General features: G+C 55.1%; 1 protein-coding gene across 2 annotated transcripts; it reads left to right on the top strand.

The window, feature by feature from the left end:
- Positions 1-8: 8 nt before the first annotated feature.
- On the top strand, positions 9-26,875 carry ZMAT5 (zinc finger matrin-type 5). 2 transcript variants are annotated; one of them, XM_044379005.3, is made up of 7 exons: positions 325-430; positions 1,558-1,664; positions 12,930-13,083; positions 17,376-17,438; positions 18,800-18,880; positions 21,164-21,275; positions 26,665-26,875. In XM_044379005.3, exons 3-7 carry the CDS (start codon positions 12,957-12,959, stop codon positions 26,792-26,794), a joined length of 513 nt encoding a protein of 170 aa, XP_044234940.1. In that variant the 5' UTR covers positions 325-430; positions 1,558-1,664; positions 12,930-12,956; the 3' UTR covers positions 26,795-26,875. The 2 variants fall into 2 exon arrangements, with proteins under 2 accessions (XP_026340563.1, XP_044234940.1); XM_026484778.4 differs by lacking the exon at positions 1,558-1,664 and having other exon boundaries at positions 9-430.
- Positions 26,876-27,687: the final 812 nt, after the last annotated feature.

Below are 27,687 nucleotides of genomic sequence, written 5' to 3'. Positions count from 1 at the left end.
AAGCACGCGCCTGCGCCGCAGCCGATCGTGCGCTCCAAAAGCCCTCGGCGTGCAACGCTTTATGGGATTTGTAGTTTTTCTGAAGCTCAGTGCTAATCTTTTTGAACTACAGAGGTAAGTGATGGCTTCGCGGGCAGGAAAAGTCTCATAGGATTTAGATCAGGACGCCCAAATAGTATGGTAAGATTTGTTACCCAATGTTTCTCCTCAATCATTTCTTGCTGAGTGAATATCCCGAACTACAACACCCAGAAGCCCTCGCGCTTCCTTTACTTCCCCCTTCCCCGCGCGGTCTCAGCTATGATTCCCAAAGGTTTCTGGGAAGAGCAGACTGATACTCAAGGAAGGACTACGAATCCCAGCAAGCAGTTCGCGACACGAGGGCGCAGAAGGAGGAGGAGCTCGGAGCCGTCGGGCCCTGCGGAACCAGGTACCCTCTTTGGCAGGGGCGAGTGTTAGTCGTCTTCCCCCAAGGGGAAGACATGGGCTCTTCTTTTTAAGTCCCTCCCCCCTCTGTGGGCCGCACCACTTAACGGAACGGGGAGTGAATAAAAGGGCGAGAGGGCCTGGGCGTCCAGGTCCCCAGCTCATCTCTGCCTGTCTCCTCTGTTAACCCCAAGTCCAAGCCTAGAGTTGGAGCCTGTGGCAAAGTGGGGCCCTGGGTCTTGAACCCCTTTTCCGGGCGTCTAGGGAAGGAGCGGTTCTGCACGTGCCTCCTGTTCCCCTCATCCCTGGGCTTCGCCCCCTAGAACCCTGACCTAGAAGGGGGAGATCTGGGGACCACTCATTCCTTCTTGGGGATAGAAATAGGAGCTTTGGTGTACTAGTGTGGTTCCACTGGTATTTTCTGAGTGCTGCCTCTGGGCCATAGCCTGGGGACCTAGCGGTGAACAAGTCACCGTTGTCGCGGAGCACTCAATCAGTGTGTGGGCAGATCGGAAGATGTGGTAACCACAAGCAAGTAATACTCTAAAAAGCAAAAGACAGGTTGATTGAGGAGAGTCTGGCGGTGCCTAGGGTGACACTTTAGTCAGAGACCCGAATGAATGGAAGTCGGTCAAACAGGAAAAGGTTGGTGCGAAGGACTCGAGGCTGCGGCAGTGGCTGCAGCAGTCCTGGAGTGCTTGAGGGGAAGCGGTAGGGCAGACTGTGAAGAGGTGGGTTTAGGTCAGCTCATATGAGGCCTCGTAACCCAGAGTAGGGAGTCTTATTTCTTTTCAGTTGCTCTAGGAAGCCACTGAAGGGTTTTAAGTTGGGATGTGACATGATCCAATTTACATTTTAATGTCATCATTCTGGCTGCTCCCTGGAGAACAGATCGAAGAGGGGAAGTTATTGTGTTGGGTCAGTTGAGACAGGATGATAATTTAGATTAGGATATGGATTAGAGTAGTGATCAGATTTGCAGTGTATTTTGGGAGGTGGAGAGACGGAACAAGCTGACAGATGTGTGTAGAGGGTGCCGGAAAGAAGAATGGAGGATGACATCTCTCAAATTTTGACATTAACAACTTGAAATCCATGGGGATGACCTTAAGCTCTGTTTGGTCATGTTAGGTTTGAGCTGCCCCTTAGACATCAAGTGGAGATGCCTGGAGGCCAGTGGGGATTTGGATCTGGAGTTCAGAGGAGACGTCTGAGCCGGAGATAAGTCATCAGCATAGGTACTAAAAACCGGGGATTAGAGGCCTGGGATTCGAGGTCTGGATCTGACTTGGAAAAGCAACAGGAGCGCCTGACTGGGTACTGGGAAGAAAAATGTGAAAAGCTCGAAGCTCTAAAACCAGGATGAGTTAACCATGACTGGGGTTATTTTCCATTTGCAGAGCATCCTGGTAGCTCCTTGGGACAGAAAATTGTGAGAAGCTTCTAGGATAGAATACTTTTGGAAGTTCAGAGGAGGGAGGAATTGGTTTAAGGAAGATGGGTTAGGAAAGACCACGGGGAGTTAAGGTGTCGCTCATTTTATTTTATTGTTTTTTTAGTTAATTTTCATTTTGGAGCAGCAATTGGGAAATACCGAATTTTCTTTAAGCCGCTTACTTCAACTTAGAAATTACTCTATCCATATACATCTAGAAAAATAAGAAAAGTGACCTTCACTTTTCCCTTGATGTTTGAACCCAAGCTGAACTAACCTTAAATTCCTTTAAACAATCAGCCCCATTTACAGCTTAATTACATTCCCTTACACATTTATTTCACTTATAAATTTAATATATTTGATTTTCTTTTTAAGTACTTCAGATACATAACCTAACAAGTATAATTTCCCAAGAATATTTAAATGTCACTAGAAAATCTAATAAACTTACAAACATAATGAATTTCAAGTTCTTGTAAACAGTCCAATACTTTTAACCGACTTAGTTAAATTCTTTTATGTCACTGGTTCGCAGTCTGGAAAGCTAAAAACAAAACAAAACAAAATACAGGTGCCTTCTCTGACAAGAAACTAGGATATGGGGGGCACCATTAGTAGCTGTAACAGCACTCCAGATGATTCTAACATGCAGCCAGTGTTTCTAATCATTGCTGACCTTTCAACTTGAAATGATAAATCTAATATCAGTTACTGACATGTTTTATCAATTACCTAACTATATATATGTATATGTATTAAGCATCTTTTTTTTTTCTTAAAGATTTTATATATTTATTTGAAAGGGAGACAGGTAGCAGAAGCAGGGGGAGGGGCAAAGGAGGAGGGAAAGGGACAAGCCGACTGCCCATGGAGTACTGAGCCTGCGGGGCTCAATCCCAGGACCCTGATACCATGACCTGAGCAGAAGTCAGACACTTAACTGTCTGAGCCACCCAGGTGCCCCCAACTATATATTAGAACTTCTGTATTTTTTTTTTTTAGATTTTTTAAAATTTATTTATCTAACAGAGATAGCCAGCCAGCGAGAGAGGGAACACAAGCAGGGGGAGTGGGAGAGGAAGAAGCAGGCTCATAGCGGAGGAGCCTGATGTGGGGCTCGATCCCGTAACGCTGGGATCACGCCCTGAGCCGAAGGCAGACGCTCAACGTCTGCGCCACCCAGGCACCCCTATATTTCTTTTTTAAATAAGTGAACTCACGACCTCCAGATCAAGAGTCTCATGTTCTACAGACAGAGCCAGCCAGGCGCCCCTAACTTCTGTATTAAGTAATCTCTACAGTCAACATGGGGCTCGAACTTACAACCCCAAGATCAAGAGTTGCACGCTCTACCAGCTGAGCTAACCAGGTGCCCCCATGTGTTTCTCAATTCCTAACTTCTGTATTTTAAATTGGAATACAATGCTTATCTGTCATACTCAGCATGTCACATTCTTTTCAATGTTATAGATACTTTTAAATACCAAGTATACGCTGATTATTACTAAACTTAGGTCAGGAACATCAATAAGTTTGATTTATTTTACTACCTCTATTTTCAATTCCGAACTTACCTGGAGTGTGACGGGACACTTAGCTACTAAAGAAACAGCTTTATCCATTCTAATGAATTGTGTTTAGCATTCCAATCAAGTTGGGTTTACCATTTCAGTGAGCTGAGGTTATTTATAATCAGACGGATTTCTGACAGAGACAAGAACCCAGGGGTTGTGTCTACCTAGAGTGACTGTCCCCAGCAGTGGCTGCCTTTGGGATGCAGGGAATAGAGAGGTCAATGAGCAGGAGAAGCTTGTTCTCCAGCCTTTGTATTTTAAGGGGTACCTACTCGAGGGTACTAGACTCACTGATTAAAATGCAGATTTCCGGGCCCTGCTCCAGACCCTCTGAGTCTGAATTCCTGGAGATCTGACCCAGGAGACTTCATTTGTATTAAGCTCCCCACCAGGAGCCAGGGAAAATCTTGAGCAAGAGTCGTTCTGAGAGGGTTGATCTGATGTTGCCCAGGGTGGGGTGAACTGAAGAGGTTGGCTCAGGTGCTAGAAGGTGAGACCTGACTTGGGCAGAAGTGAGGGCGGTGACAGGACCAGCCTGGGGACAGAAAAGCGGGGAAGCAGAGGCAGTTCTGAGTCTAGGTTTCTGGTTCAGAAGCCTCCATCAGACTATTTTTACCCTTCCTATTTGGAAGCTCTGGCCTCCTGGGACCTGTAACTATCCGATGAGAAACTGTGTCTCCAGCCTGCAGCTCCCTGGAGCCCAGATTCCGGTTTCGCCAACCTGTGCTGAGCCAGGTCTGCTTGGAATCATGGTGCTCCCTGTCCGCCTTCAGCCAGGGACTGGGGTAATGTCTACTGTAGAGCTCTTTCCACTCCAGCCCTGACTGGTCCATCCAGGTGAACCAGGTCATTGGAACCAGACACAGCAGCCTCCTAAGGGAGATGGGATCGTATTTATCCTTGCTTGACAAATTTCCCACTTTTTTGAAGGGAATTTTTTGAGAAAATTTAAAACAATACACACTAAATGTAGAAACTTAGAAAAATAAAAAGGAGAAAAAAAATTCTTCACATAATCCTATTATCCAGACAGTCACAATAAATATTTTGTCTGCTTATGTGGGTGTAGGTGTGTGGGTGTGTTGGGGCAGGACGTTCTTTCTCCTTTAAACAGTGGTATCATGTTGTACAAACTGTTGTGATAAGGAGCCGTTTTTTATTTAGCAAAAAGGGAATAGTCTCCTTTGACTTGATTTTTTTCTTTTTTTTCCCAAAGATTTAATTATTGGGGGGGGGGGAGGAGCAGAGGGAGAGAGAGAGAGAGAGTCTCAAGCAAACTCCCCGCTGAGCGTGGAGCCTGACACAGGGTCGATCCTATGACCCTGAGATCATGACCTGAGCCAAAACCAAGAGTTAAACTACCAGGCGCCCCTCCTTTGACTTGATTTTTAATGTCTGTCTGGTAGGCCCTACTCTTGATCCTTCCCAGCTGTGGGCTCCCTCTGTCCAGTTTTTTTTATGTGAGTCATATGAGTCGTGTCATTGAACCCCCCACTCCTACCCTGTTGGGGAAACTGAGCTCCCCACCTGCATGTAGTGAGCAGAGTATAACTGTCAGCCGTTCTTACTGTCAGACATTTAGATTTCAGTTTTCGGACAAGTTATGTTGCAGTGACCATCTTGATACATAGATCTTTGAGATCCTGTCTGATCATTTCCTTGGAGGAATTCCTATTGGATGTAGCTGCCCCTCCCTGGTGCTCCCTGGCACACAGCTTATCACCGAGCATTGTTACTGGGGGCACATCAGCCAGCCATCCCAGCATATATTCAGTGCACCTTCTTGTGAGAGCAGGGCCTTTGTGTCATGAGGTGTGAACCCCATCCTGGCAGAGTGGACGTGTCAGCAAATGTTTGGCTAGTAAGTAAATGGCTGAAGGGAACCGTAGAACTGGAAGGTTATGCCTGGGTCGGGGAACTGGCTCCTGTGACTCAACTCAGGAGTATTTTGGGATATGGGGCACTTTTTACCAGTGGCCATCACGTATTTTAAAGTGATTTCGTTTTCTCATTTGTTTATTTCAGTGTATCAATTAGCTATTGCTACGTAACAGATTACCCCCAAAACTTCGCGACTTAACACAACAAATATCTCATACAGTTTCTGAGGGTCAAGAATTTGGGAGTAGCTTAGCTGGGTGGTTCTGACTCAGAGCTCCCACAAAGTGGCAGTCAGGCTATCTGCTGGGGCTGCATTCATCTGAAGGCTTGACTGGGCTGGAGGGTCCACTTCTAAGCTTGCTCACACGGCTGCCAGCAGGAGGTCTTAGTTCCTTGCCGCATGGGCCTTCCCACAGGGTTGCTCGCGGTCTGGCAGCTGCCTTCCCCCAGAGTAAGTGATCAGAGAAAGAGGCACCAGGATGGAAGGCATATTGTCTTATCACTTGATTTTGGGAGGGACGTGCCATCCTGTCTACTCTATTCTCTTAGTCACACAGACCAGTGCTGATACGGTTTGGCAGCAGACAACACAAAGTGCAAACCCCAGAAGGTGGGGGCCGCAGAGGCTGGCTGCCACCTCCACAGATGCGTGTTGAGCGCGATCGGCCTGCCAGGCGCTCTGCTAAGCTCCTAGTAGCCATGATTCAATCCTCATAGTAATCCTTCAGAATAGTTTTATTCCATAATTACATAAGAATTATTACTCCTGTCTCCCAGATGAGGCCCAGAGGGTGAATAGTTGCTGAGAGTTTCACCACCTAGAAGTGGCAGGGATGAGATTCAGACCTGGGTTGAATGATTCGAGTAAGGATTGGCGTGGGTGGTCTGTGTGACTGTGGGTAAGCTCTCACCCTCTCTGTTCTTCAGTCCCTCGTCTCTCTCAGACCAGCATTTCTCTGAGTGTGGTCTGTGGCCTGTGCCTCAGTTTCCTTAGATCCTGGCCCTGGCCCAGGCCTGCCGAGTTAGGAATTGCCGTGGGTGGGGCCCCCACTGCCTTACGGTGCCGGGGGTGTGACGATAGATGTGCCTCACCCCAGGGGGTGGAACACATAAACAAGGTCAGGTGACAGCGGTGCGAGGTCGCTACTAAGCACTGAGGCGTCTGAGGGAGACCCCTCACATAATGGGGCTCCTATCGGGGAAGACATCTGGATCTTCCTGGCACTTCTGTTGGAGTTGGGCTCTGAGCGGGTAGTCCGCAGGCCACCCCCCAGGCAGTTCCGATGCCATCCACTCCAGACGGCAGGCATACGCGGCACTGGGACATTGCTGTGCTCCTAGTGGGTGTGCAGTAAGGCCGTCCTCTGGCTGCCGTTTACTGTTTACCTGGGGTCTGGCGGTGCCATAATTAGAAGAGATGACAGGTGAGCTCGAGGGCAGCATGTGGTGAGCACAAGGCTGGGTGATCATTACGGTGCGCATCCCAGCCCCTGGCCACGGCCGAGCTGTTGGCTTGTTTTAGCCTTGTGCCAAAGACAGCGCTGTACCTGAGACACACACGGTGAAAGGAACCAAGAATATCAATGAAGCCCAAATGTCTGCCCCACGGCAGCGTCACAGCAGAGCGGTGGGATGGAGAGAGAGAGGGGTCAGGGCTCACCCGGACCCCAGGGGCAGTGCCGGCTCTCCACGCCTTGGCTGTAGGGCGTTGGCACATGGCTTCACAGCGTCCTGGGGAGGGCTCTCCACGAGGGCACGTGGGGGTCGGTCCTCCGTGCCACTGGCCCACCGGCCGCACTCAGGCTGATGAGATATTACTACCATCAGTGTCTCAGTCTTGGCTTTGAGCACATGAAGAGTATTTCTGAACCCCTGTGCTTGTCTGTGAAATGGACACCTTGACATCTACTCTGAGGAGCTCTGTGAGGATTCAATAAGAGAATGAAAGCCAGGTGCCTAGCACGCAAGAATCCGATGCTATCTTCCTCACCCCATCCCACCCCCATTCTCTTTTCTTCCCACTCCCACCCCACAGTGTCTCATCTAGTAGGTGATCTTTTCTGTGGGCCCAGGGACCGAGGTCAGGTGCCACAGGATGGCCAGGCGTGGGTTAAGTCTGGAGCAGCGCTCTGCTGGAGACAGGAGTGCGGGGAGGGCGGTGGTGGCAGCCAGAGACCTGTCTTAGGGTCTGTGTATCTTTCTTCTCTGTCCATCCTTGTCCTGCTCCGTAGACCCACACTTGAGAAGAGGGCCTGGGAGCTGTAGGTGAGCAGAGGGCAAGAGGCCTCGGGTTCTGTGGGTGGCTCCTTCCAGGAGCAGTTGTGTGTGCGAGGCCCTGTTCCTGGTGCTGGGGTGCAGCAGGACGGACAGAACTCTCCGCCTCCATGGGGAGGCAGACACACATGACAGGGAAGCAGCAGGTGAGGTGACACGAGCTGGGGAAAACAGCAGGCGAGGGCGGGGGGGGGGGGGGGGGGCGGGGAAGTGCCTGCAGCTGCCGCTCTTAAATCCAGCGGTCAGGGAGGCCCACCGGGAGGGTGGGGGAGGGAGCCGCCTGGGTGGTCATAGTACCAGCAGTTACAGCCCCCCGTTCTCAGACCACTAGCTATATGGTAGGCACCCTAACATGCTACTGCCTTGGTCAATCCACAGTAGTAGTGGGGGTCCCTATTTTATAGCTAAGGACATAGGCAGGGAGATGAAATAACTTTCTAGAGGTCACCTAGCTGGTAAGTGGCAGAGCTGGGATTCAAACCCACACCTGTGTGACCCCAGACAGTTGTCCCACTAGCCTCGCTTGCTGCCCTTAGGCCACAAGGAACCTCCTTGTCACCTGGCGAAGCTCCAGGGAGCCAGCAGCTGCTGTTGCAAACATGGACCTGGTCCCTGAGAGTGGGCGGGTGGCACTGTCTGCGTTCCCAGCGAGGGAGTGCGGCCGGGTGGTTTCGTATTGCGGACGGGGCCCTGTTCACGTGCTGCTGAGCGCGCCAGCCCCAGACGATGAGGATGAATCACGGCCGAGAGGGCCAGCTTAGTCAGCACCCCGTGCTGGTGTCCGGGCGCCATCGGAGATGTCCAGCTGTCTCCACCCCCCTTCCCTGACCTCCCGCTCAGGGCTGCCAAGTGCGGTGGTGCAGGCTGTGCCTTGTGCAAGGACACCTGGCTGAGGGGTGAGTCGGAGTGAAATACGCTCTGCTTGCCAGATTGCCAGAGACGCTCTGGCAGGGCACTGTGTCTGTCTGGAGGATTCTGCCCTCGCACTTTTTCCTAATGTGCGCCAAGGCACCGGCGAGGGAGGCGGTTGGGTCAGGAGCGCTGGCAGTTCACAGCTGGCTGCTGCCTGGGGGAGGTCACCTTGCTGAAGCCCAGCTCCTGCCCAGGACCTCTGCTTCCCTGGAGACAGGCCTGCTGGGAGGTGGGACACACAGGCTGCCCTGGAGCTCGTCTGCTGCCCTGACACCATCCCCAGGCCGCTCTGCAGAGCAGCTGTTCAGGGCAGGCATCTGGGCCCACCGTGAAGGCTCAAGTTCCAGTCCCACTTCTGCCTCGTGCTGTGTACTCTGGGCAACTCACTTCCCCCCTCCTGGCCTCACCTTTCCTCATCTCTCTTATGGACCAGCTGCCCCCAGTTGTCACTTGGACACTGACATCCTGTTGCTTGCTCTGAGCATCAGTTTTCTGAAATATGGGCCTTTTGGAGACCAGTAATAATGACGGTGATGCTGGCTGTTGTTTCTTGAGGGGCTCCTGGGGGCTGGGCTCTGCCAAGTCAAGTGTGTGTGTGGATGATCTGATTCCCAGAACAATCTCTGAGGTGGGCACTGTGACCATCCCAGTTTTCATAGGAGGAAACTGAGGCCAGAGGTTAATTAATGGCCCACGATCATAGAATTAGAAAGCAGTGGCACCCGGATTTAAACCTGGCTGTCTGGAGAGGCCCTTAGAGATCGCCTGGTCTAGCTGCCTGCCTCCCCCTTCACACATGGGGAGACTGAGGCCTAGAGCGGGCAAGCGACGGAGCCACAGGCTCACCTAGCAGAGCTGGGACTAGAGCGCGGGGTGCAGCCACCCGCCCTGGACAGCTGAGCACCGCCCCCGGCCAGATGCAGGGTGGGCAGAAGAAGGAAGACGTGGGTGGGCGGCTCTGCTGCGGTGCCTCTCTGCCGAGGCCGGTTTGTGCATGTGAGAGAGAAGAGGAAACGCGAACACACACACACACACACACACACACACACACACACACACACACAGAGTCCACTGCCGAAGGCTCGTCATGTGACATCATGGAGGCTTTCCCAGCAGGTGCGAGTGTAGGCACGAGGAGACTTCCCCTGCCTTTCCTGGAAGTGTGACCCGGGGCACCCCACAGCACCTCTCTGAGCCTCAGTCTTCTCCTTCGCAAACGGGATTATAATACCTACCTCTTGGGTTTTGAAGGGGCCACGTGGTCCCCGGGCTGTAGTGAGTGATGTGAAAGGAGAGCTGTCAGGAGTATGATTTGTTGGGAGGAGGCTTTTCTCAGGGATTAGGACTGTGGGCTCTAGAGCCATCCTGCCTGGATTCTGAACCCAGCTTGGCTGCTTTCCAGCCTCGTGACCTTGGCTAAGTCACTTGGCTTCTTGGAGCCTCAGTGCCCTCAACTGAAAAGGTGGAGTAGGTCCTACCTCACAGGTTGTCCTGAGGATTACATGAGATGATGCATTCATTATGAAGCTTTTAGCCTAGTGCCAGCACATAGTAGGTGCTCAGTAAATCAAATAGGAGGTAACATTGAGCACTTGCTAAACGCTGGACATTATTAGTGTCATTTGTATTTCCATTACTCTTTCAGTAACAATTCATTGGATTAGCAAACTTCTGTTTACTGCTCCGCAGGCAGTCAGCTAACCTGTCAGACCCACTGTCTCACCTTCCCGCGGTGAAAGGAGAGGCCTAGAGAGGTCCAAGGTCACGCGGCTGGCTTCGCAGTGCCCGCTGTGGTTTTGTCCGGCTAAGCCTGCCGCGGAGACACCGCTGCATCTCTGTCTCCCAGAGGGACGCCCTCCCCTCCCCGGGACTCCAGAGCCCCAGCTCCTCAGAGCTTCAGGCTTCGTGAATGGCTTGGTTAAGCACTTGGCCGTTAAACGTGCATCTCTTACAATTTCAATCCAATTCCTATAAGTTTATTGGCAAGACGGGGTGTATTAGAGCTGCCAAATTTAATATATCAAGTCCGTGTGTCTGGGATGCGGTTTCTCAGCAGTAATAGGAGGAGAGAGGTTTTATACGTTTTCATTTTGAATGACTGTCTGTTCCTGATCCCATTACAGCCCTTGACTTAATGGCCGCTGTCCCTGCCTGCCGCAGATACAGCCTTCTTCATCGACCCACCTGGCTGCCTGGACTGTCCAGGGGGCTTGTTTGTCTCTGTCTCTCTCCCCCTTCTCTTCTTCCCAAGATGCATTCCCCCATCCGTCTGCCCTGTGGTCCCGGCCATATTTTTAATTTGCCAAGTCCTGGGAGTCGCACTTTTGCTGTTAGCCTGGGTCGCTTAGGGAAGTCACTTTCTTTCCTCTTCTGGAACCTGCTCTGGGAAGAGGGATCAGACTATAGGACCTGAAGGGTGAGGGGCTAGTCTGGGCTCATTGCGGATCCCGCTTGACAGCCCAGAGTGGACCCACTCATCCTCTGGTCTTGTGTCAGCAAACTGGGGGACCCAAGGGCTGGCCCCGAGACTCAGAATTGTTCCCTGCCTATGGCTAGAGATCGCCTGGGTCAGGTGTGGCAGCTGTGGTCACCATGGCTAAGGGGTCTTAAAGGTCTTAAGACCTTGAAACATTCTCATTTCCCTCTCTGACTGGCAGGGACCTGGCACCTAAGAGTTTAGCTAATCTCCTGGGGAAATTGTTTGCATTTCTGCCTTGAGCCCTCTGGCTTCTGTAAGCTTTGCGCTGGCTCTGGAAGAGAGGACGCCCAGCAGTTGGATTTTTAGGGCATCTGGGTTTGCCTTCTGCTCACCAGCTGTGTGACCTTGGGCAGATCACTTCCTTTCTCTGAACCTCGCTTGTCCCATAAGGAAAATGGGAATTAATCCATTTACTCAACAAATATTGGTTGTCTGCTCTGTACTGTGCACCACTTTGGGTACTGGGGCTTCAGAGTAAACAAAACAAAAATATCCCTGCCCGCGTGGATTTATATTCCTGTTGGGAGAAAAAGATAATAAGCATAACAAGTGGCTTATTATTTCAAAGGTAATAAAAATGAAGCAGGGAATGGGGAAAGCTAAGTAGAGCGTTCTGCAATTTTAAATAAAGCTGTCACAGGAGATTACTGAGAAGATAGTATTTGAGTGAAGATTGAAGAATCAAGTGAGCAGGGGTGGCGAGGAAGAGCATCCAGGCAGAGGGACCAGCAGGGGCAAATGCAGGAGGTGGCAGGTGCCCGGCGGGCCCCGGCCCTGTGAGGAGCAGGGATGAGGCTGATGTGGCAGGGTTGGGGAGAAGCGGGGAGAGGAGGTCAGAGGTGGAGCGAGGGCTGGGAGAGGTGGGGAAGTGGCTGGAGGGTGCAAGGCGGTGGTTCTCCAGCCTGGCTGCATAGGAGAACTCCCTGGGCAGCTTTACAAAAATGCTGACGCCTGGGTCTCACCCACGGAAGTTCTGCAGTCACTGGCCCCCAGGTGGAGGCTGGGCATCAGAATTCTTAAAAGATCATCCCAGAATGAGGCCTCTCAAGTCGGCCCGTGTAGTTCCTCCCGGGCTGTTCTGGGGGTTAAACGAGGCGTGTGTAACCAGAGCCTTCCTTACACCGGCCTTCGGGGAGTGCTCAGTTGGGGTGCTGTGCCGAGTGATGTAGTTTCGGAATGCAGGTGAGGTCCAGAGCCCACAGCCAAGAAAGAATGCTTGACACGTCTTTGGTGCAAAGAGGTGATCTCATGAAAGCACGGGGACAGGACCGGTGGGCAGAAAGAGCTGCTGCCCCGGGGCTGTGAGGGTGGCTGATTATATACTTGGGAGCTGGGGGGTGTAAGGAAAAAGGGAGGTGTCCAAAAGGACTTTCGTATGCTAAAGAAGACCCTTGAAATCCTGGAGGCCTGGCTATTGTCAAGCTAAGGTTGTTTTGCCCTCTAGTAAGACATTAATGTCAACATGGTTGGGTCAAGAAAGTTGGGAGTTTCCAGAAGGAATGTTATACTCTGCCTATCCCAAGTATTTGTCAATGGGCTGCAGGTTATAAAGAAATGTAATTTTATGTACATTCCCTTCTGCCTTGGTTCCCACATCCCGATGGAGGGGAGGGTGATGTTAGGGCTCCAGGAAATTGAGTCTATGGGTCTCTGAAATTTAGGCCGCTGATAAGAGTGCTTTTTCCTTGTGAGTCACTAAGACATTTGTACACTGAGGGAGACTCCTGTCCTGCAGGACAGCGACCTCTGTCAGCCGTTTGTTTCTCCCTTCCCTGAGTTTTAGGGCAGCCAGGAGTACCCGGGGAATGTCACACAGATCCCACCCAGGGGTGGGGGGTGTCAGCTTATGCTTTGTCCTCAGCTTGCCTTCCGCTCCCTCATCGCCGCGGGCTTTGGTGTGTGGCCTTTCCTCCCTACTCTTGACTGAGTGCTTGTGGTTTCCCAGGCGGCGGTGGCAGCTGGCGCGAGGGCCATGGGGAAGCACTACTTCTGTGACTACTGCAACCGCTCCTTCCAAGACAACCTCCACAACCGCAAGAAGCACCTGAACGGGCTGCAGCATCTCAAGGCCAAGAAGGTCTGGTATGACATGTTTCGAGGTGAGTGCTGGCTGGCTACGGCTGGGCCAGTGGAGGCCAGCTTGCCGATCTTTCTAACTGGCAGACAAGGAAGTACCATGGGCCAGCGACAGTCTTGGTCTGGGCTCTTGGAGGAGCCAAGGAGAGGAGGCTGGGGCCACCAGGCCCTAGGGGCAGATGGGCTGGCCAGTGGGCAGGCTGGAATGTGAGCTCCTTCCCCCAGTAATCCTGACCAAAAGGAGGGCTCCATTCGGCCAGGCCCTGGCTTGTCCAAGGACTGTCCATGGTGTTTGAGCCAACAGTTGGAGAGATAGGGAAAAGCCAGCCACAGCACTTCGGGGCAGAGGGTATGCAGAAGCAGGTGGCCGTGAACAAAGCATCAGGGGCCTCCAAGCAGAGGAGAGGTGCGGCTGGACCCAGTAGCAAAGGAGGGTGATAGGGGCTGAAGGTGGGGGCTGGGCTGGGGCCAGATTGTGGAAGTCTGCGGAGGCCATATGCACAAAGAGGGTAGTTTGTCCCCAGGGTGAGGGCCGAGGGCAGCCTTTGAAGGACTTTAGGCAGTGGCCAAGAATATGTTTGACGGTGATGCTGCGTGAGTGTGGGGTGCAGTAAATGGCTGTGGAATGGCTGGCCAGATGCATCATCGAGCTGCCAGAGGGAGGGCTTTTCCGGGAAGGGCTGCTCAGAGCAGGCGCTACCACAGCAGCTGAGCTCAGGCCATGAGCACCTAGCACAGAGCCTGGCACCTTCCAGCGGCTCGCTACAGGGGGGCTGCTGCTGCTGCCGGGCTGTGAGCAGACTGGACACCGAGGAACGCCGAGGCAGGTGTTGGGGTGGCCACAGCCAGGAGCCAATGAAACAGACAGGGAGCTGGTGGTGGGGTAGGGGTGGGCCCGGAGCTTCTAGAATGAGCTGGGGCAGGGCCAATGCTTCATGAGTTGGGGAGCGGGATTCCCAGAGCAAAAGGAAGGGGCTGAGTCTCAGCAGCCGAGAAGGGAGGAGAAGGGGAGACAGGGTTCCCTGGTCTGAGACTCAGAACACACCAGAAGGGAGTGGGCATTGACAGAGTGCCTGCTGCCTGCCAGGGGCCTGTGGCGGTTTGTCATTTGCCTCAGCAGCAATCGTCTAAGGCAGAGCTCCACCCTTCAAGTTACAATCACCTAGAGACCTTGAAATAAAAAACGCTGGTCACCTGACCCCATCCCCAGAGGCAGGTTTGGGCTGGGGCCTGGATACGGTATTTTCAAAGCTCTCCCAGACTCTTACAGACTTTTTTGAGGAGGAAGCTGAGGCTCAGAGGTGTGGGCGAGGGAGGGTGGCCAGGCCACTCATCAGGCCAGGCATGGCTGAGGCCGCAAGGGGCTGGGAGTGGGGACAGTGGGGAATTCAGGGGCAGAGGGCTCTCCTAGGTGCCTGGGAGGCCTCTGACTAGGGTGTCAGGCAATGGCTCCCTGTCCCCCAAATCCAGTGGGAACTGTGATCTGGCGGGAGCCAGGCCTCAAGATTACCTTGGTGTTTGCTCCCAGCCCCAGATTCTCGGCTGAGAACAGGTGGGTCTTTGGGTCTAGGGCTGATTGGCAGAGGCTCTTGTATTACTTAAAGATAAAAGAGTGGGTTCCATAAGCCCCTTCTTGGGGGCCCTGCATTCCTAGCGTCCTTTCACATCCCCAGGCACATTCAGTCCTTAGAACAGCTCTGCAAGGGAGTCTGGCGGGGTGGACGACCCTACTCAAAGATGATGACTTCAAAATCCAGAGTGGTAGATGATACTCACCGGGGGTCCACAGCTGGCAGAGGAGCTCCTTCCACTCTCGGAGGCTTCCCCAGGGCTCCAGCTTACGTGAGCCAACCGCACAGCACAGACGCTGGGGAGGCGCATGGTACCCAGCCTGGGCTCGGACTCAACACCCACCTTGCTCCCGGCTTCGTGGCCTTAGACAAGTCCCCTAACCCCTAGAGGGGCTGACCTTGCATCTGCCATGGCCCGGACAAGTATGAGGTCTGGAGCTAGGCTGACTCGCTATCCGTCCCAAGGTGTCACTCACGAACAGTGTGACCCTCATTCTGCCATGTGTAAAACAGCCGTAACAACAGTATCCACCTCCCAGGGATGTGACGGGCTCAGTATTTTCATGATGACCGTGTGGCACGTAAGGGTTCACTCAGTAGGAACAGCGTGGGTCCACAAAAGGATTGGCCTCAGGCCCTTTATCTCAGTGAGCACTTGGCATGTCCTCGGCTCCTGGACAGGCTCTGAAGACTTACAGGTGAATAAAACAGGGTCCCTCTCATAGGCAACCTCACTCCCAGTTATAACAGTATGTTCTTGGCAGAACCCCTGTCTCGTGCAGGCGTCCGTGCCCTGCCCACCTTGCCCTCCAAGCTCCAGCCACTCTGGCCATTACAGGTACTGTCCCCTGTGTGGGCATGCCTTTTCTGCTGTCCTCCCTGCCCTCAGCCTAGCCCTTCCATCTCAGAACTCAACTCAGGCAAAGCGTCCTCAGGGTTGCCCTCCCCAATCCCCGGGTGAGGTCAGGTCTCTTGACTGCATGCTGGCTGTTCCCCTGTTTATGTCCACATGGCTTAGTGTGACTGTTGGACTGGAGGCGAGAAGCAGGTCTGACTTATTCTGCGCTAAATCCTCATCCTGGCGTGGTGCCTGGCCCACAGGACGTGCTCAGTAAATGTTTGTTAGATGGATATCTGAGTGAGCAAGCAAACACCAGGCACCAGGGCAGCTGTTAATTTTGCGAGATGAAGCAAGAAGGACCAATGGGGTCAGATCACGGGGAGCCTTGAATGCCGGGTGTAAGAGCATGCCTTCTTTGTGCAGGCCCTGGGCTTGGGCTCTCAGTCCCGGGTGCCCTTCAGAGTCACTGAGGAGCTTTTAACAATTCTCATGTTCTCCCCCTCAGATGAATTAAAGCAGAGCTCGAGAAGGACGGGCCGGGGGATCCGTGTATTTTAAAGGCTGCCTGATGATTCTGGCATGTGGCTGGGCTTGAGAACTACCGGCCAGATGCTGGGCAGCCCAGAACTTTTCTGCCACGCTGAGTCCCCCAGCCAGGGTGCGTTGGCTAGGACTCAGGCTCAGACCCTGCCCCAGCTCAGCTGTCTTCCTTCCGGGACATGGAGGCAGGGCTGGGCAGCGTTCACATGCCCCCACCAGCCTACCTCCCCTGGGAAGGTCTGTGGCGCCAGCTGGATGGGCTGAGTCCGACAGGCCCAGTGCTGACACATGGACACCCCCTATCCTGCCGGCCCCACCCACACTCCACCAGGTCACCTCACGTTAGTGTCACCCGAGGATGTGATGCTGAAGCCGCTCCCAGCCCCACTTTCCTGGCAATTCTAATGTGCCCTCAGGGGGGGATTCTCCGGGCGCCTCTGCTAAGCGCTTTGAGTCCATTCACAGCAGCCCTACCGCAGGAGAATTTTCCTCCCATTTTACATACGGTGCAACAGAGACTTGAAGAGATGAAGCAGCTCGCCTGGGGTCAAGTGTACCTGGACTCCGAAACCCATGGTCTTTACTCCAGTGGCCTCTAGAAAAGGCAGTGGACCAATGGGGAAAGTGCCCAGCCCGGGCCCCCAGGGCGACATCAGGGCCTCTGAGTCAGGGCACCTTCCTGTCTTCCTCACAGATTTTGGCTGATTGATTCCTAACCTACCAAGAAACACACAAAACTTAAACCATAAATATATGATGAAAATAAAGGTCGGAAAAACCGGAGGAAACCAAGGTTACGGTTCGCGTCAGGAAAGATTGCTGGGAAGTCCTGTGGAGGCCGGCGGCTGGCCTGGCTCCGAGAGCCTGTGGCTTGCAGGGGGAAGGGGGGAGCAGAGAGCAGCAGGTTGCAACCTTGGCCGGGGAGCGACACCCAAGCCCCGGGACTTACTGGTGGGCTTCCTGGGCACCAGGAGGGTTGGTTTTTTTGGGTTTGGTTTTTTTTTTTTTTTTGCTTTCTATTTTGTAATAATTACAGATTCACAGGAAGTTGCAAAGACAGTATGGAGAAGTCTATGGTACCTGGATTAAAAAACAGAAACAAAAAACTGCCCAGATGGTTCCATTGTGTGGTCAAAGCCAAGAACCTTAGACCTGAAACCTGGTTCTTGCCTTTGGCTAGGTCTGGGTGGGGAGGGAGGGGTTGAGGTCACCAGAGGCTCAGATGTCTTCCCAGCATCCCCACCTCTGGCCATCCCCTCCTACACTCCTCTGTGGACGGGAACGCTTTCCTGTCCTGATCTCAGGGATAGGAAGTGCCTATACGCAGCTGAAGTGTGAGCCCGGACCCTTGTCCTTCTTGCAGACGCAGCTGCCATCTTGCTAGATGAACAGAACAAGAGGCCCTGCAGGAAGTTTCTACTGACAGGTAATGTGTTCTCCTCAGTTCGGGTCCCCCCAGGGACCAGCATGCCCCATCTGGCCTGCTTGGACCTCTGCAGAACCTTTTCCCTACCCCAGCCACCATCTGAAGACCGCTTTGTGGTCTTGGTGGTCAGTTGGGGCCTTCCCAAGGGTTGTGCCTTGGGACTGACTTCCAGGGCCTTGTTCCTCAGCTCTTTGGACCTAGAATGTGATTTTATTGGCCCACCTAGCACAAGCACGGGGAGATCGCAAGGAAATCTAGGAGACACTGATGGGTGTGACTGACTGGCTGATTAAGTTATAGCCTGGGAGCCCATCCTCTAGCAGGCAGGGCTGGAGGAGACAGTAACAGGTTTGACGAGAAGCTTTAGAATTAGAACCAAGATTGCTAAGTGTTGATTTGACTTCCTAACACCCACCAAATAAAGGTGCACGTAGTTCAAAGAGATAAAAAACCTCAGTAAGTGAAGGAACCAAGAACAGATGAAAATAAGGGTAGGAAAAATAAAGCCGGGAGAATGAATCGTTTCCTCCATGTTTGCTTTGAGTTCCTGTATAGTCTCTAGGGATTTGGTCCTGAGCTTCCTAGTGGCCGAGGCAAAGAGGAGAACCATGGTGACTGCCATGGTGTGTAAGAGAGCTCGGCCCTGGGGAGAGTGCTGTTGGCCTAGGGAAGCCAGGTGAATGGCCACACTCCCCCCAGATGGTGCTGCCCCTAGAACGGTCACCAGGCCTGCAGGTCAGGGCTTCCCCGACAGACTTCACTTGGAGGTGAAAACGCCACTGGTAGGTAGGTTCCTCTGGCTTAAGATACCTTCAGTCTCCTGTTGTTTTGAGACACAATTTGGCCTCCCCAGTTGAGATTCAGAAAGCTACCCCGGGCTTTGGTGCCTCCTTCATGAAGCTACCCTTGAACCCTTTCTGGGGAGCAGCCCAGCAGCTCATGCAAGCCAAGCGAGCAGGTGGGCACCAGGCAGAGGGCACAGCATGTGCCACAGCCTGGATTGGAGAGAGGAAGGATGACCCTTTCAGGGACCCCCTCTGTGGTTTGTTGAGGCTGGGGAACAGGGGCTAGGGGCCAGGGGAGTGGTGACAATAGACAAGCCTACTGAGCCCTGTGCACCCCGATCACAGAAGGCTTCAGGCTTTGCTTCCCAGAGTCACGAACAGGGCAGAGTAGACCAGACAGGTTGCTCTGGCTGCTTGTGTGGGTGGGGCCACAGAGACTCCAAGTTTTTCTTTGAGGGGTGGGGTTGTTACTCTGTAGAGTTCAAAGCTTTGCACCCGCATCAGGCTGCCCCTCAGCGCGTGGTGGGAGCTCTTCCAAGTGGTGAGTAACTCCGTCCTCGCTGCCTTCCGTTGCAGGCCAGTGTGACTTCGGCTCCAACTGCAGATTTTCCCACATGTCAGAGAGAGACCTCCAGGAGCTGAGCATCCAGGTGGAGGGTGTGTTTGGCGGGGACCCCGGGTTGGGGTGTGAAGCGGGCTGCAGGGGGGTGCCAGATCTGAAACCCACGAAGCTGCCCTGTGCCTCCCCACCTCCTCCTCTTTTTTTTTTCCCCATAGAGTCTTTTTTTTTTCTCTCAAAGATTTTATTTATTTGCCAGAGAGAGAGAGAGAAAGCACAAACAGCGGGAGCAGCACACAGAGGGAAAAGCAGGCTCCCCACGGAATGCAGGACTCGATCCCAGGACCCTAGGGTCATGACCTGAGCCAAAGGCAGACATTTAACTGACGGAGCCACCCAGGCATCCCCCTCCTCCTCTTCTGTGGTCACCTCGTGGGAATAAGCTGAGGGCTGCCCCAGGTGATGGGGTGGGTGTCAGGAATGCCTCCAAACCGCTGCAGGCTTGACTGGAGAAGGAACAGGGGAGCCCCCATCTGTGTCCTCGGCGGGGTTTAAAGTGGCAGGTGGGGCTTTGCTGTCCAGGAGCCCTGAAGGGTATGCCTCAGCCTCATCTGTGCCCTGCTGGGTGCTCATTCGTGCATGTCCTTCCTCCCTCCCTCCATCAGGCAACATCTATCTCGAGCCCTTACTCGGCGCCAGGCAGATCCCCTACTGCATTCTGGGGACAAAAGGATGAAGAGGACACCTTCCTCTCTGCCCTCAGAACTCTCAGGCCTGGTAATTCCAGGGAAGAACAAGTTTAGCTCCCCCTGGAAACTACCATGTTTGCTTTTGGGAAATTCACTTCCCATTTCTCCAGTTAGAGAACAAGGACATTTCCACTTAGATGGTCTTCATCAGTCTTCTCATGAAGCCCCTCACGGAACAGATGGAGAAACTGAAGCTAGCCTAGGGCGGAGGGGCCTCGCATGAGCCCCAGCAGGTGAAAGGCGGCTTCTGCCCTCCCAGGGTGCTGCTGCTCCCTCCTCCCTCTGTCCGGGCAGCCTCAGGGCAGCCAGTGAGTGTCCAGGGCAGCTTGGCCTTTGCCCTCGTCCCCCAGGGGGCCTCACCAGTCATAACCTTGGGCCATGCCCTGCTCCGGGGAGCTGATGGCAATGCAGCCGCAGCCCTGGCACAGACACAGGGTTTCCAGGAGCTCTCCCAGGGCAGAAGTGAGGCCCCAGAGGCCTCGCCAGCGAGTCCCGGCAGGGGTGGCATCTCCAGCCCTTCACTGGCCGTGGGCTCTCAGGGAACAGTTAACTGGCCCATGGCAGGGAGAGCCTAGGCCAGTGGGCCTGCAGCTGGAGACGATGCCTGGTGGAGACAGGGATGGGAGAAGCCCGAGGGGGCTGGAAGCAGAGGTGTGCCCACCCCCCACCCCCCCATCCCCGGTGGCAGCTCAGATAGTCCAGCCTCTGCCGCATCCCCTGTGACCTTGGCACGTGGCTAAACCTCTTGGAGGCAGTACCCTGACGTGTTGAACGTGACTGCTTGTAAAGGTGAAGTGGAATGAAGTGTGTGCAGTGCTAGCCCAGGCCCTGGCCCCCTTGTCGGACCCCAAGTATGATTGTTTTCCTCTGGCCCCAGGCCCCATCCCAAGGCCTCCCAGACACTCTGACCTATCTCACACCCAGCAGGCTGTTTGAACTGTTTGAAATGTTGGCTCACTTTTAACTGAACAAAGGTTCTTAACAGGGCAGTTTATGAAAAGAAAAACCAGGATGGGGCGCCTGGGTGGCTCAGTCAGTTAAGCGTCTCCCTTCGTCTCAGGTTGTGATCCCAGGGTTCTGGGATCGAGCCCCGCGTGGGGCTCTCTGCTTAGCCGGGAGTCTGCTTCTCCCTCTGCCCTCTGCTGGCTGCTTTCCCTGCTTGTGCTCCCTCTCTCTCTGTCAAATAAATAAATAAAAATTTAAAAGAAAGAAAGAAAAGGAAAAGCAGGAAAGCTGAGGCCTTCCCCTCCCCAGGGTCAGAGAGACCTGGCGAGCGGTAGAGCAGAGATGCAAGCCCCCGCTCTGCCCTGACCTGCAGCGCACAGTGCCTCTCTGCCCCCAGGTCTGGGCCCCTCCTAAGGACCAGGCTCTCTACACGCTTTATCCTGTGTCCAGCTGCAAAAAGCTTGGGAGGCAGCCAGTGTTTTATCTCCACTTAATGAGGAAGCAGAGTGAGGCTCAGAGGGGCAGGCGTAGGAAGGTAGCAGTGTGGTAGGGACTGCCCAGAGGCTCTGCTCCTGGCCTCCCAGCTTGTGCCCTCAACTCCAGGAAGGTTCTGGCTGCTTTGTGGGAGGGTGGGGTCCAGGCAGGGGTGAATGTGCCCCTCACTTGCCTCTGTTTCCATCTCTGCAGAGGAGAGGCGGGCCAGGGAGTGGCCACTAGATGTCGTCGAGCTCCCTGAGGGCCATCTGGAAGACTGGTTGGAAAAGAGAGCCAAGCGGCTGAGCTCAGCTCCAAGCAGCAGGTACAAGCCCCGCGGATCCCCGTCTCCTGTGCCCTCTGGGAGAGTACCCGAGCCAGCCTGCCCTCACCGGAAGCTGAGTAGTCTGCATGAACTGCCGCGGCCCAGGGGCCGGACATGGAGGGAGGAGCCACAGGGGGATTCTTGGGTGCCCAGGCCCCGGCCAGAGGCAGAGGGGCACTTGTTTAAAGCTTCTGGTTCCTGAGCCTCATCCTCCTGCCTGCATGGCTCCTCCCTTAATCAGCACCTATGCTGGCTGAAGGGGAGGCAGGGGGCCAAGCCAGCTTGACTGGATAGCACCATGTCCCTTGCCAGAGGGAGGGGCCTGATTGTGGCTCCTGAGGCAGAGCTGGGATCGCCCAGAGATGTGACTCCCACTGTCTCACTGCCTCCGTGGGGCTGGGTGGGGGCCTGGCACTCGGTATGCTCGCTGGTGGGTAGAGCACCTGGGTCAGGGGCCCTCAGGTGTGCACTGTGTGCGGTCCCAGGGCTCCCGGGCTCTTCCGCCGGGTGTTGAAGGAGCGAGAGGGAGCAAAGGGGCTACCGGATGTGCTTGTGAGCTCCCTGCGACTTCGTAAAGCTGCCTGCACCGGGCTGCCTCACTTTGCCTGTCTTGCAATGGGGCTTCAGACCCGACTGTCTCTGTGGTGTGGTCTCACGCGACAGCGGCCTGGCCTGGGCCCAGGGAGCCTGGTTGGACAGTTGGGGGGTAAAGCCTTGCTTCTGAGCTCTGCCAGGAGGTGGGAGCTAAGCTTCTTGCCTTCTCTGTGCCCCCATGAAGAGAGCTTTTTGTTAAACTATTTTAAAATTAACTTTTAGCTGTTGTTGGGTTTGTTGTGTTGGTTTTTTTTTTCTTTTGAGAGAGAGAGAGAGCGTGAGTCGCAAGTGTGGTGGGATGGGACAGGGGGAGAGGGAGAGAGAATCCTAAGCAGCCTCTGTGCCCAGCATGGAGCCCGATGCAAGTCTCGATGTCAGGACCCTGAGATCATGACCTGAGCCGAAATCAAGAGTCAGACAGACACTTAACCGACTGAGCCACCCAGGCGCCCCAACTTTTAGTTGTTTTTTAGCTTTGTTTTAAATCTGTGTCATTTTTGTCCCCTCACCTTAGTACAGTACAGACATATATGTTGGAGTGTGATGTCCCCGTCCCTTCTGGTCCTGTCTAAGGTGGTTGTGATTTTGGTCAGGGGAGTGCCCCTCTGGGACTTGTCCAGGGATCCCCGTCCCAAGCCCCGGGCTCCATCGGCTGCTGTTTCAGAGGGCTGGGGCTGGTTGGAGGCACCAGAGATTCTAAGGCCTTCTCCACTCCCCCACTGCTCGGACCTGGCCGCCTGTGCGTCTCAGCTGTGCTCCGAGCTCGCCTCCCTGCTCTGACTTGGTGCTTCCTCTGTTGGGAGGGAGCACCTAAAGCCTGGGCACCTCCTGAGCTTTCCACAGGGGCTCAGGGAGACCCAGTGCCTGGGCTGGCTTGAGTGCAAGAGCGGGTAGAGACAGGTGACCAGAAGTCCCCACCAGTGCTATCCCGTGCAGGATGCCTGTGACCGTGAGACTCAGAGGACTAGGGCATGAGGTGGAGAAGCTGAGGCTGGATGACAGGCCCAGAGTCTCCAGGTAGAGGTGGTGAGCGCCTGATAATCAGGTGCGTTTGGTGCCGTGGTGGGCCTGGCCCTTGGCCTGGGCATTTAGGGCATTGGTGCCCCTGGTTTGTGGCTGAGGAATCTCAACCCCTCCAGGAGCTCGTGACTGTCCTGGTCACACACCTGCTATCTTCAGCAGCACTGAGCTGTCACTTGAGAGAGAGCTTAAGCCCCTGCTTGGTCTAGACCCTGGGACACCTCCGTCACCAAGAGCCCCGTCCAGCTGGAGGTTGGGAGTGGTCGTCGCGGCAGCCAGCTGCTGGGATGGCAGTAGCTATTTCTGGGGTAGAGCCTGCAACTGGGGACCACCCTAGGATCTAGGGATTCTTAACCCTGTCCTTTGTGCCTCTCACCCCCTGGCCACCCGGCCTGGCCCCTTCCAGATTACCTGCTTTTCCTGGCAACCACTTGTCCTCTGCGCCTGTGTACCTTTCCATCCACCTCCGGAGGACTCAGAGCCAGAACGGATTGCTCAGGGCAGAGCAAGCCTGGCCGGCCTTGAGCAAAAGCTTGTTGGAAGGGAGGTGACCATTGATTACTTTCGCCATCACTGCTTCGGTCTTCCTCAGCCCTCTCCTGTCGGCCGGTCTCATGAAAAATAACCCCCTTATGCCGCAGCCCACAGACTTGGGCTCTGCCCCTCCACCCTTGCCGCGCCCCTGCAGGGTCAGGGGAAGTGGATTCAAGCCCAGAGCCACTTTGTCCTGTTCCCTGAGTCACTTACCCTGGAGGCAGCCCTGCAGACAGTTCCCTCTGTGCCCTTCTCCCACACGGGCTTTCCCCACGGCCACAGCAGCCCCTCCTGGCTTCCCACCTCCCCCTGTTCTTCCTGACCGTCCTCCACAGAACGGCCCCAGCCAGCTTCTAAAACGCTCCCTGCCCTTGGCCCGGCCCCGACCCCTGTGTCAGCCCTCCCGGGCTTCCTCTACCTCAGGGACTCTGGACTCTGCAACCCAGCTCGACGGACCCCAGGGAGTTTCCGTGCCACGTCCCCAGCCCATGCGGTCACCTCACCTCTCCCATCTGGCCTCTGTCAGTCCCACTGGACACTGGCGGCTTCCTGGGTGTGGTGGGCGTTTCTGATTTTTGTGCACCACGTACACACTATCCTGTCTGCCTGGAATGGCCTCCCCACCCCTGCCTGGCAAAGGCAGGCTCATTCTTCAAGCTTTAGCTAAGATGCCCCCCCACGGCGCTGAGCTCACATGGTTGTCATTCGGGCTTGGCGCAGGCTCAGGCCGTGTTGACTACGTGTGAGCGTTTGCGGAAGCAGGGTCCCTGGCCTGGAGCACTAGTCCCTAGATGTTGGTGCTGTGGACCCCTTGTGGGGACCAGTCTGGTGGCTCCTCTTCTCTGGGTGTCTGTTTCCCCCCCTGAGGTGCAGGGTGAAGACGGCTGCCCGGTCCACGTGGGGCCACCCAGACCCGAGGGCTCTAACCCGACGGGCTGAGCCACGCCTTCTAGGTGAACCAGACCAGCCCTCCTTGTAAAAGGGGGAAGTGGAGGCCCTGTGAGGCCCCAGGCTGGCACATTGCACCTTCCTCCTCAGCCAGCCGACCCTGAGCAATCTGCCCAGAGCAGACAGTGGTGAGAGGGAGAGGCCGGCCTCAGACACACAGACCAATCCCCCGGCAAGGCCAGTGCTTGTCCGTTTTCCATTGTTGGCTCTTCAGATTGTGACTTTATCCCTCGTAATCTCCCCTTTTGCACCCCTCTCTGGGCTGGCGCTACTGTTCCGGCCCCAGCGCTTCCCTAGGACTCTTTTCTTCAGATCAGAACCATGGCTGGGGAGAAGCAAAACAGAACTGCTCCTGTCCTTGCACCGGGGCCAAACAGGCCACGAGAGAGGCCACGAGCGGTCTTGTGCCCCTCTGTGTCCCCGTGTGCTCTGTGCAGGGCAGGGGGGCTGTGCTCCAAGAGCTCAGGGGCCCAGGGAATGTGTCCGTGTCTGAGCACATGAAGGGGGTGCCCTCATCCTGGTGGGAGGCCCAGCTGCCAAGGAATCTGCCCCATCTTCTAGAGAAGGGTCTGAGGCTCACGGGAAGGGGCTCTCCAGGATCACACTCTCTCTGTCGAGAATTGCAGTCACCTTAGCGCTGCGGGAAGCGGGGGTTGGCTGGCAGCTGGGGCACTCCCTTCCAGCAACTGCACAGCCTCCCCCCCTTCCACCCTTCTCTGCGGCCGGAGGAGTGCATAAAGTCTCCCCCATTGCCATAAATCACGCCAGGAGCGGCTTTCTGCACTCTCCAGCAGGCAGCAAGCGGCTAAGCAGGGCATTTCCCTGGCCTCTCGGAACAGGAGGCTGCCTGAAGTCCTCCAGTGGGCTCTCTCCCTCACGTCAGGGCCCGGGCTGGGCGGGCTGGGGGGCGGCAGCAAGGCCGATTCCCGGGCCTCCTGACCCCAGCCGCCACCTCCGCCTCTCTGAAGGGCTCAGGACTCTGCCTCTCGGCAGAGGGCTGGCCGCTGGATCCCAGCCTAACTGAAGCTGCCAGGGTCTCACCTTCACCGGAAGCTGGGCCTGCGGATTGGGGGGCGATGGCTGGAGCTCACGTGTACGTTGCCCGTTAGCCCCTAATCCCCCAATCCCAGACTCTGTCACTTGGACATATGACTGACTCTGTGCACCTCGGTTGCCTCATCTATAAAACGGGGTTCACGTGAAGATGCTTGAGGTTTCTCTAGACCTTGGTGTCAGGCCCAGAGCAGTGCCCAGTCAGTAAGAGCTCTCAGTGTTGCCACTTGTCATCAGCAGACCTTCGCTGAGTGGCCTCCCCACGCCAGGCCTGGTTCTGGCTCTGGCTCTGGCTCTGGCTCCTGGGGGACAGATGGACACTGCCCCTCCCCCCGGTCTCTTCCATGTGAGAGCTTCAGTCCCATAGGGGAGACCTGAGCTCTCAGGTGAGTTCCGAGTGCTCTGTAGCCTGTGAGGGCAGCGCAGCCCTGCAGCAGAGGACCGAGTGGGGATTAAGTCCGGAAGCATTGGAATGAGGGGGGGCGGGGAGCTGCCTCTGCCCCTCAGTTGGCTCCCTAAGGACAGGGTGGCCCCTGGCTGGATGCCGCAAATGGGCCCTGCATTCCCAGGCGGCAGCTCCGGGGGGTAGACCTCCAGGGGAAGGAGAGTGAGTAGCATGAGAAATGAGGCTTTTAAAAACATTTTAGACAATATTTTTTTCTGATTTCCAAGGCTTGCGTGCTTGTAAAACTTTTCTTGAAAAGTATAAAGAAGTAAAAAAAAATCACCCATAACTACACCACGCAGATAGAACCACTGTTAACATTTTGCTGTGTCTTCCAGGGTTTTTTTTATGCATTTATATATGTTATATATCTTTAAACAAAAATAGTATCATGCTATATACATTATTTTATAAGCTGCTTTTTCTCTCTACTCACACAGTACATCACGAACCTTTCCTTGTCAGTGCACACAAGTCTGCTTCGCTTGATGCGGGCCGCACAGCGTTGTCTGCTGTGCCCGTGCGTGTGGATTTAATCGGTCCCACAGGTGGACACGGGTTCTTTCTGCTGCTTGTAGCTCAGTCTCTGCCCACAATCCTGCTGTTTCACTTGGGCTCGTTCCTAGAGGTGAGGTTGCTGGCTCAAAGGGTCTGCATGTTTTTGAGGCTCTGTCTTCCAGAAAGATCATGCGAGCGGCTGACCTTTCCCGCAGCTGGGGTGGTGGGAAGAGGGGCCGCTGGGGGGAGGTGCCCTGGGCTGGGCCCCATTCTAATTCTCTTTCTCCTTCTTTCTAGGGCCGAACCCATGAGAACCACCATCTTCCAGTACCCCATAGGCTGGCCACCAGTCCAGGAGCTGCCTCCATCCCTGCGGGCACCTCCACCCGGGGGATGGCCCCTGCAGCCCAGCGTCCAATGGGGCTGAGCCCCTCATCCCCGCCTGACCCCCATCTGGTCAACCAGCTTTCATGTCAGTCACAATAAAGATAAGGGCTCCTACTGGGGACTCTGAGGCCCCCACCTGCTGCGTCCTAGGGAGCCTCTGAAGTCACCGGCTCAGCCTGGCTGGGCAGAGGCCCCAGAGTCTCCCTGCCAGGTGCAGCCCTGGTCCTAGCTCTGCTCCACGCATCTCCACCCTCCCTCCCTCATGGGACGTCTTGAGAAGATGAGTGAGAAAACTTCCTTCTGGATGTTTATAAAGATAGTCTGTCACCATGGTGGTGGGGCTTCCTCCCTTCCTGGCGCCCTCGGCTCTGCGCCTCGGCCCCTGGTCAGAGGACAGCAGGACTGGGCTTGAGATGAGGTCCTCTGCTGGGTGAGGGGTGCCGTTGCCCTTCTCCCGGGAGGGCCGGCAGAGGCTCGCACGGCCCGGCCGAGGGTGCGCCAGTGTGGCGGGGATGGTCACCCAGGTGAAAGGGGGCTCCAGATCTGGGAGAGGAGCTCGAGGACTCAGTCTGCCCACGCAGAGCTGGTGCCCGAACGTGAGACGGCACTGCTGGGGCACGGTGGGAGCTGTGTCTCTGGCCTGACAGTGTAGAGAACTTGGGGTCCTGGGAGGACAGGCCCTGGACTTGGGGGAGTGGCCCAGCTGAGCTTCCTGGTGCGGACAGTGCTGGGCTACACCAAGCCCCTTAGCCCAGCATGACACAGGGCCCCTCCCAAGGCTTCTGCCCGGGAGGACCGCCGGGGCTGATGGGGAGGTCGCACAGGCTGCTCAGGTGAAATGGAGCCTCCAAGCCCTGGTCTGCTTCCCTCCTCACTGCACTCCAGTTCTAGACTCTGCTGGGTGGTGGGCAATGTGGTCCTCAGGCCGTCGGG

This window comes from Ursus arctos, unplaced genomic scaffold, assembly GCF_023065955.2.
Source record: "Ursus arctos isolate Adak ecotype North America unplaced genomic scaffold, UrsArc2.0 scaffold_34, whole genome shotgun sequence".
In the NCBI taxonomy this organism is placed as follows: Eukaryota; Metazoa; Chordata; class Mammalia; order Carnivora; family Ursidae; genus Ursus; species Ursus arctos.
Note: the sequence above shows the minus strand (reverse complement) of the source record. Positions and strands in the feature narration are given on the sequence as shown.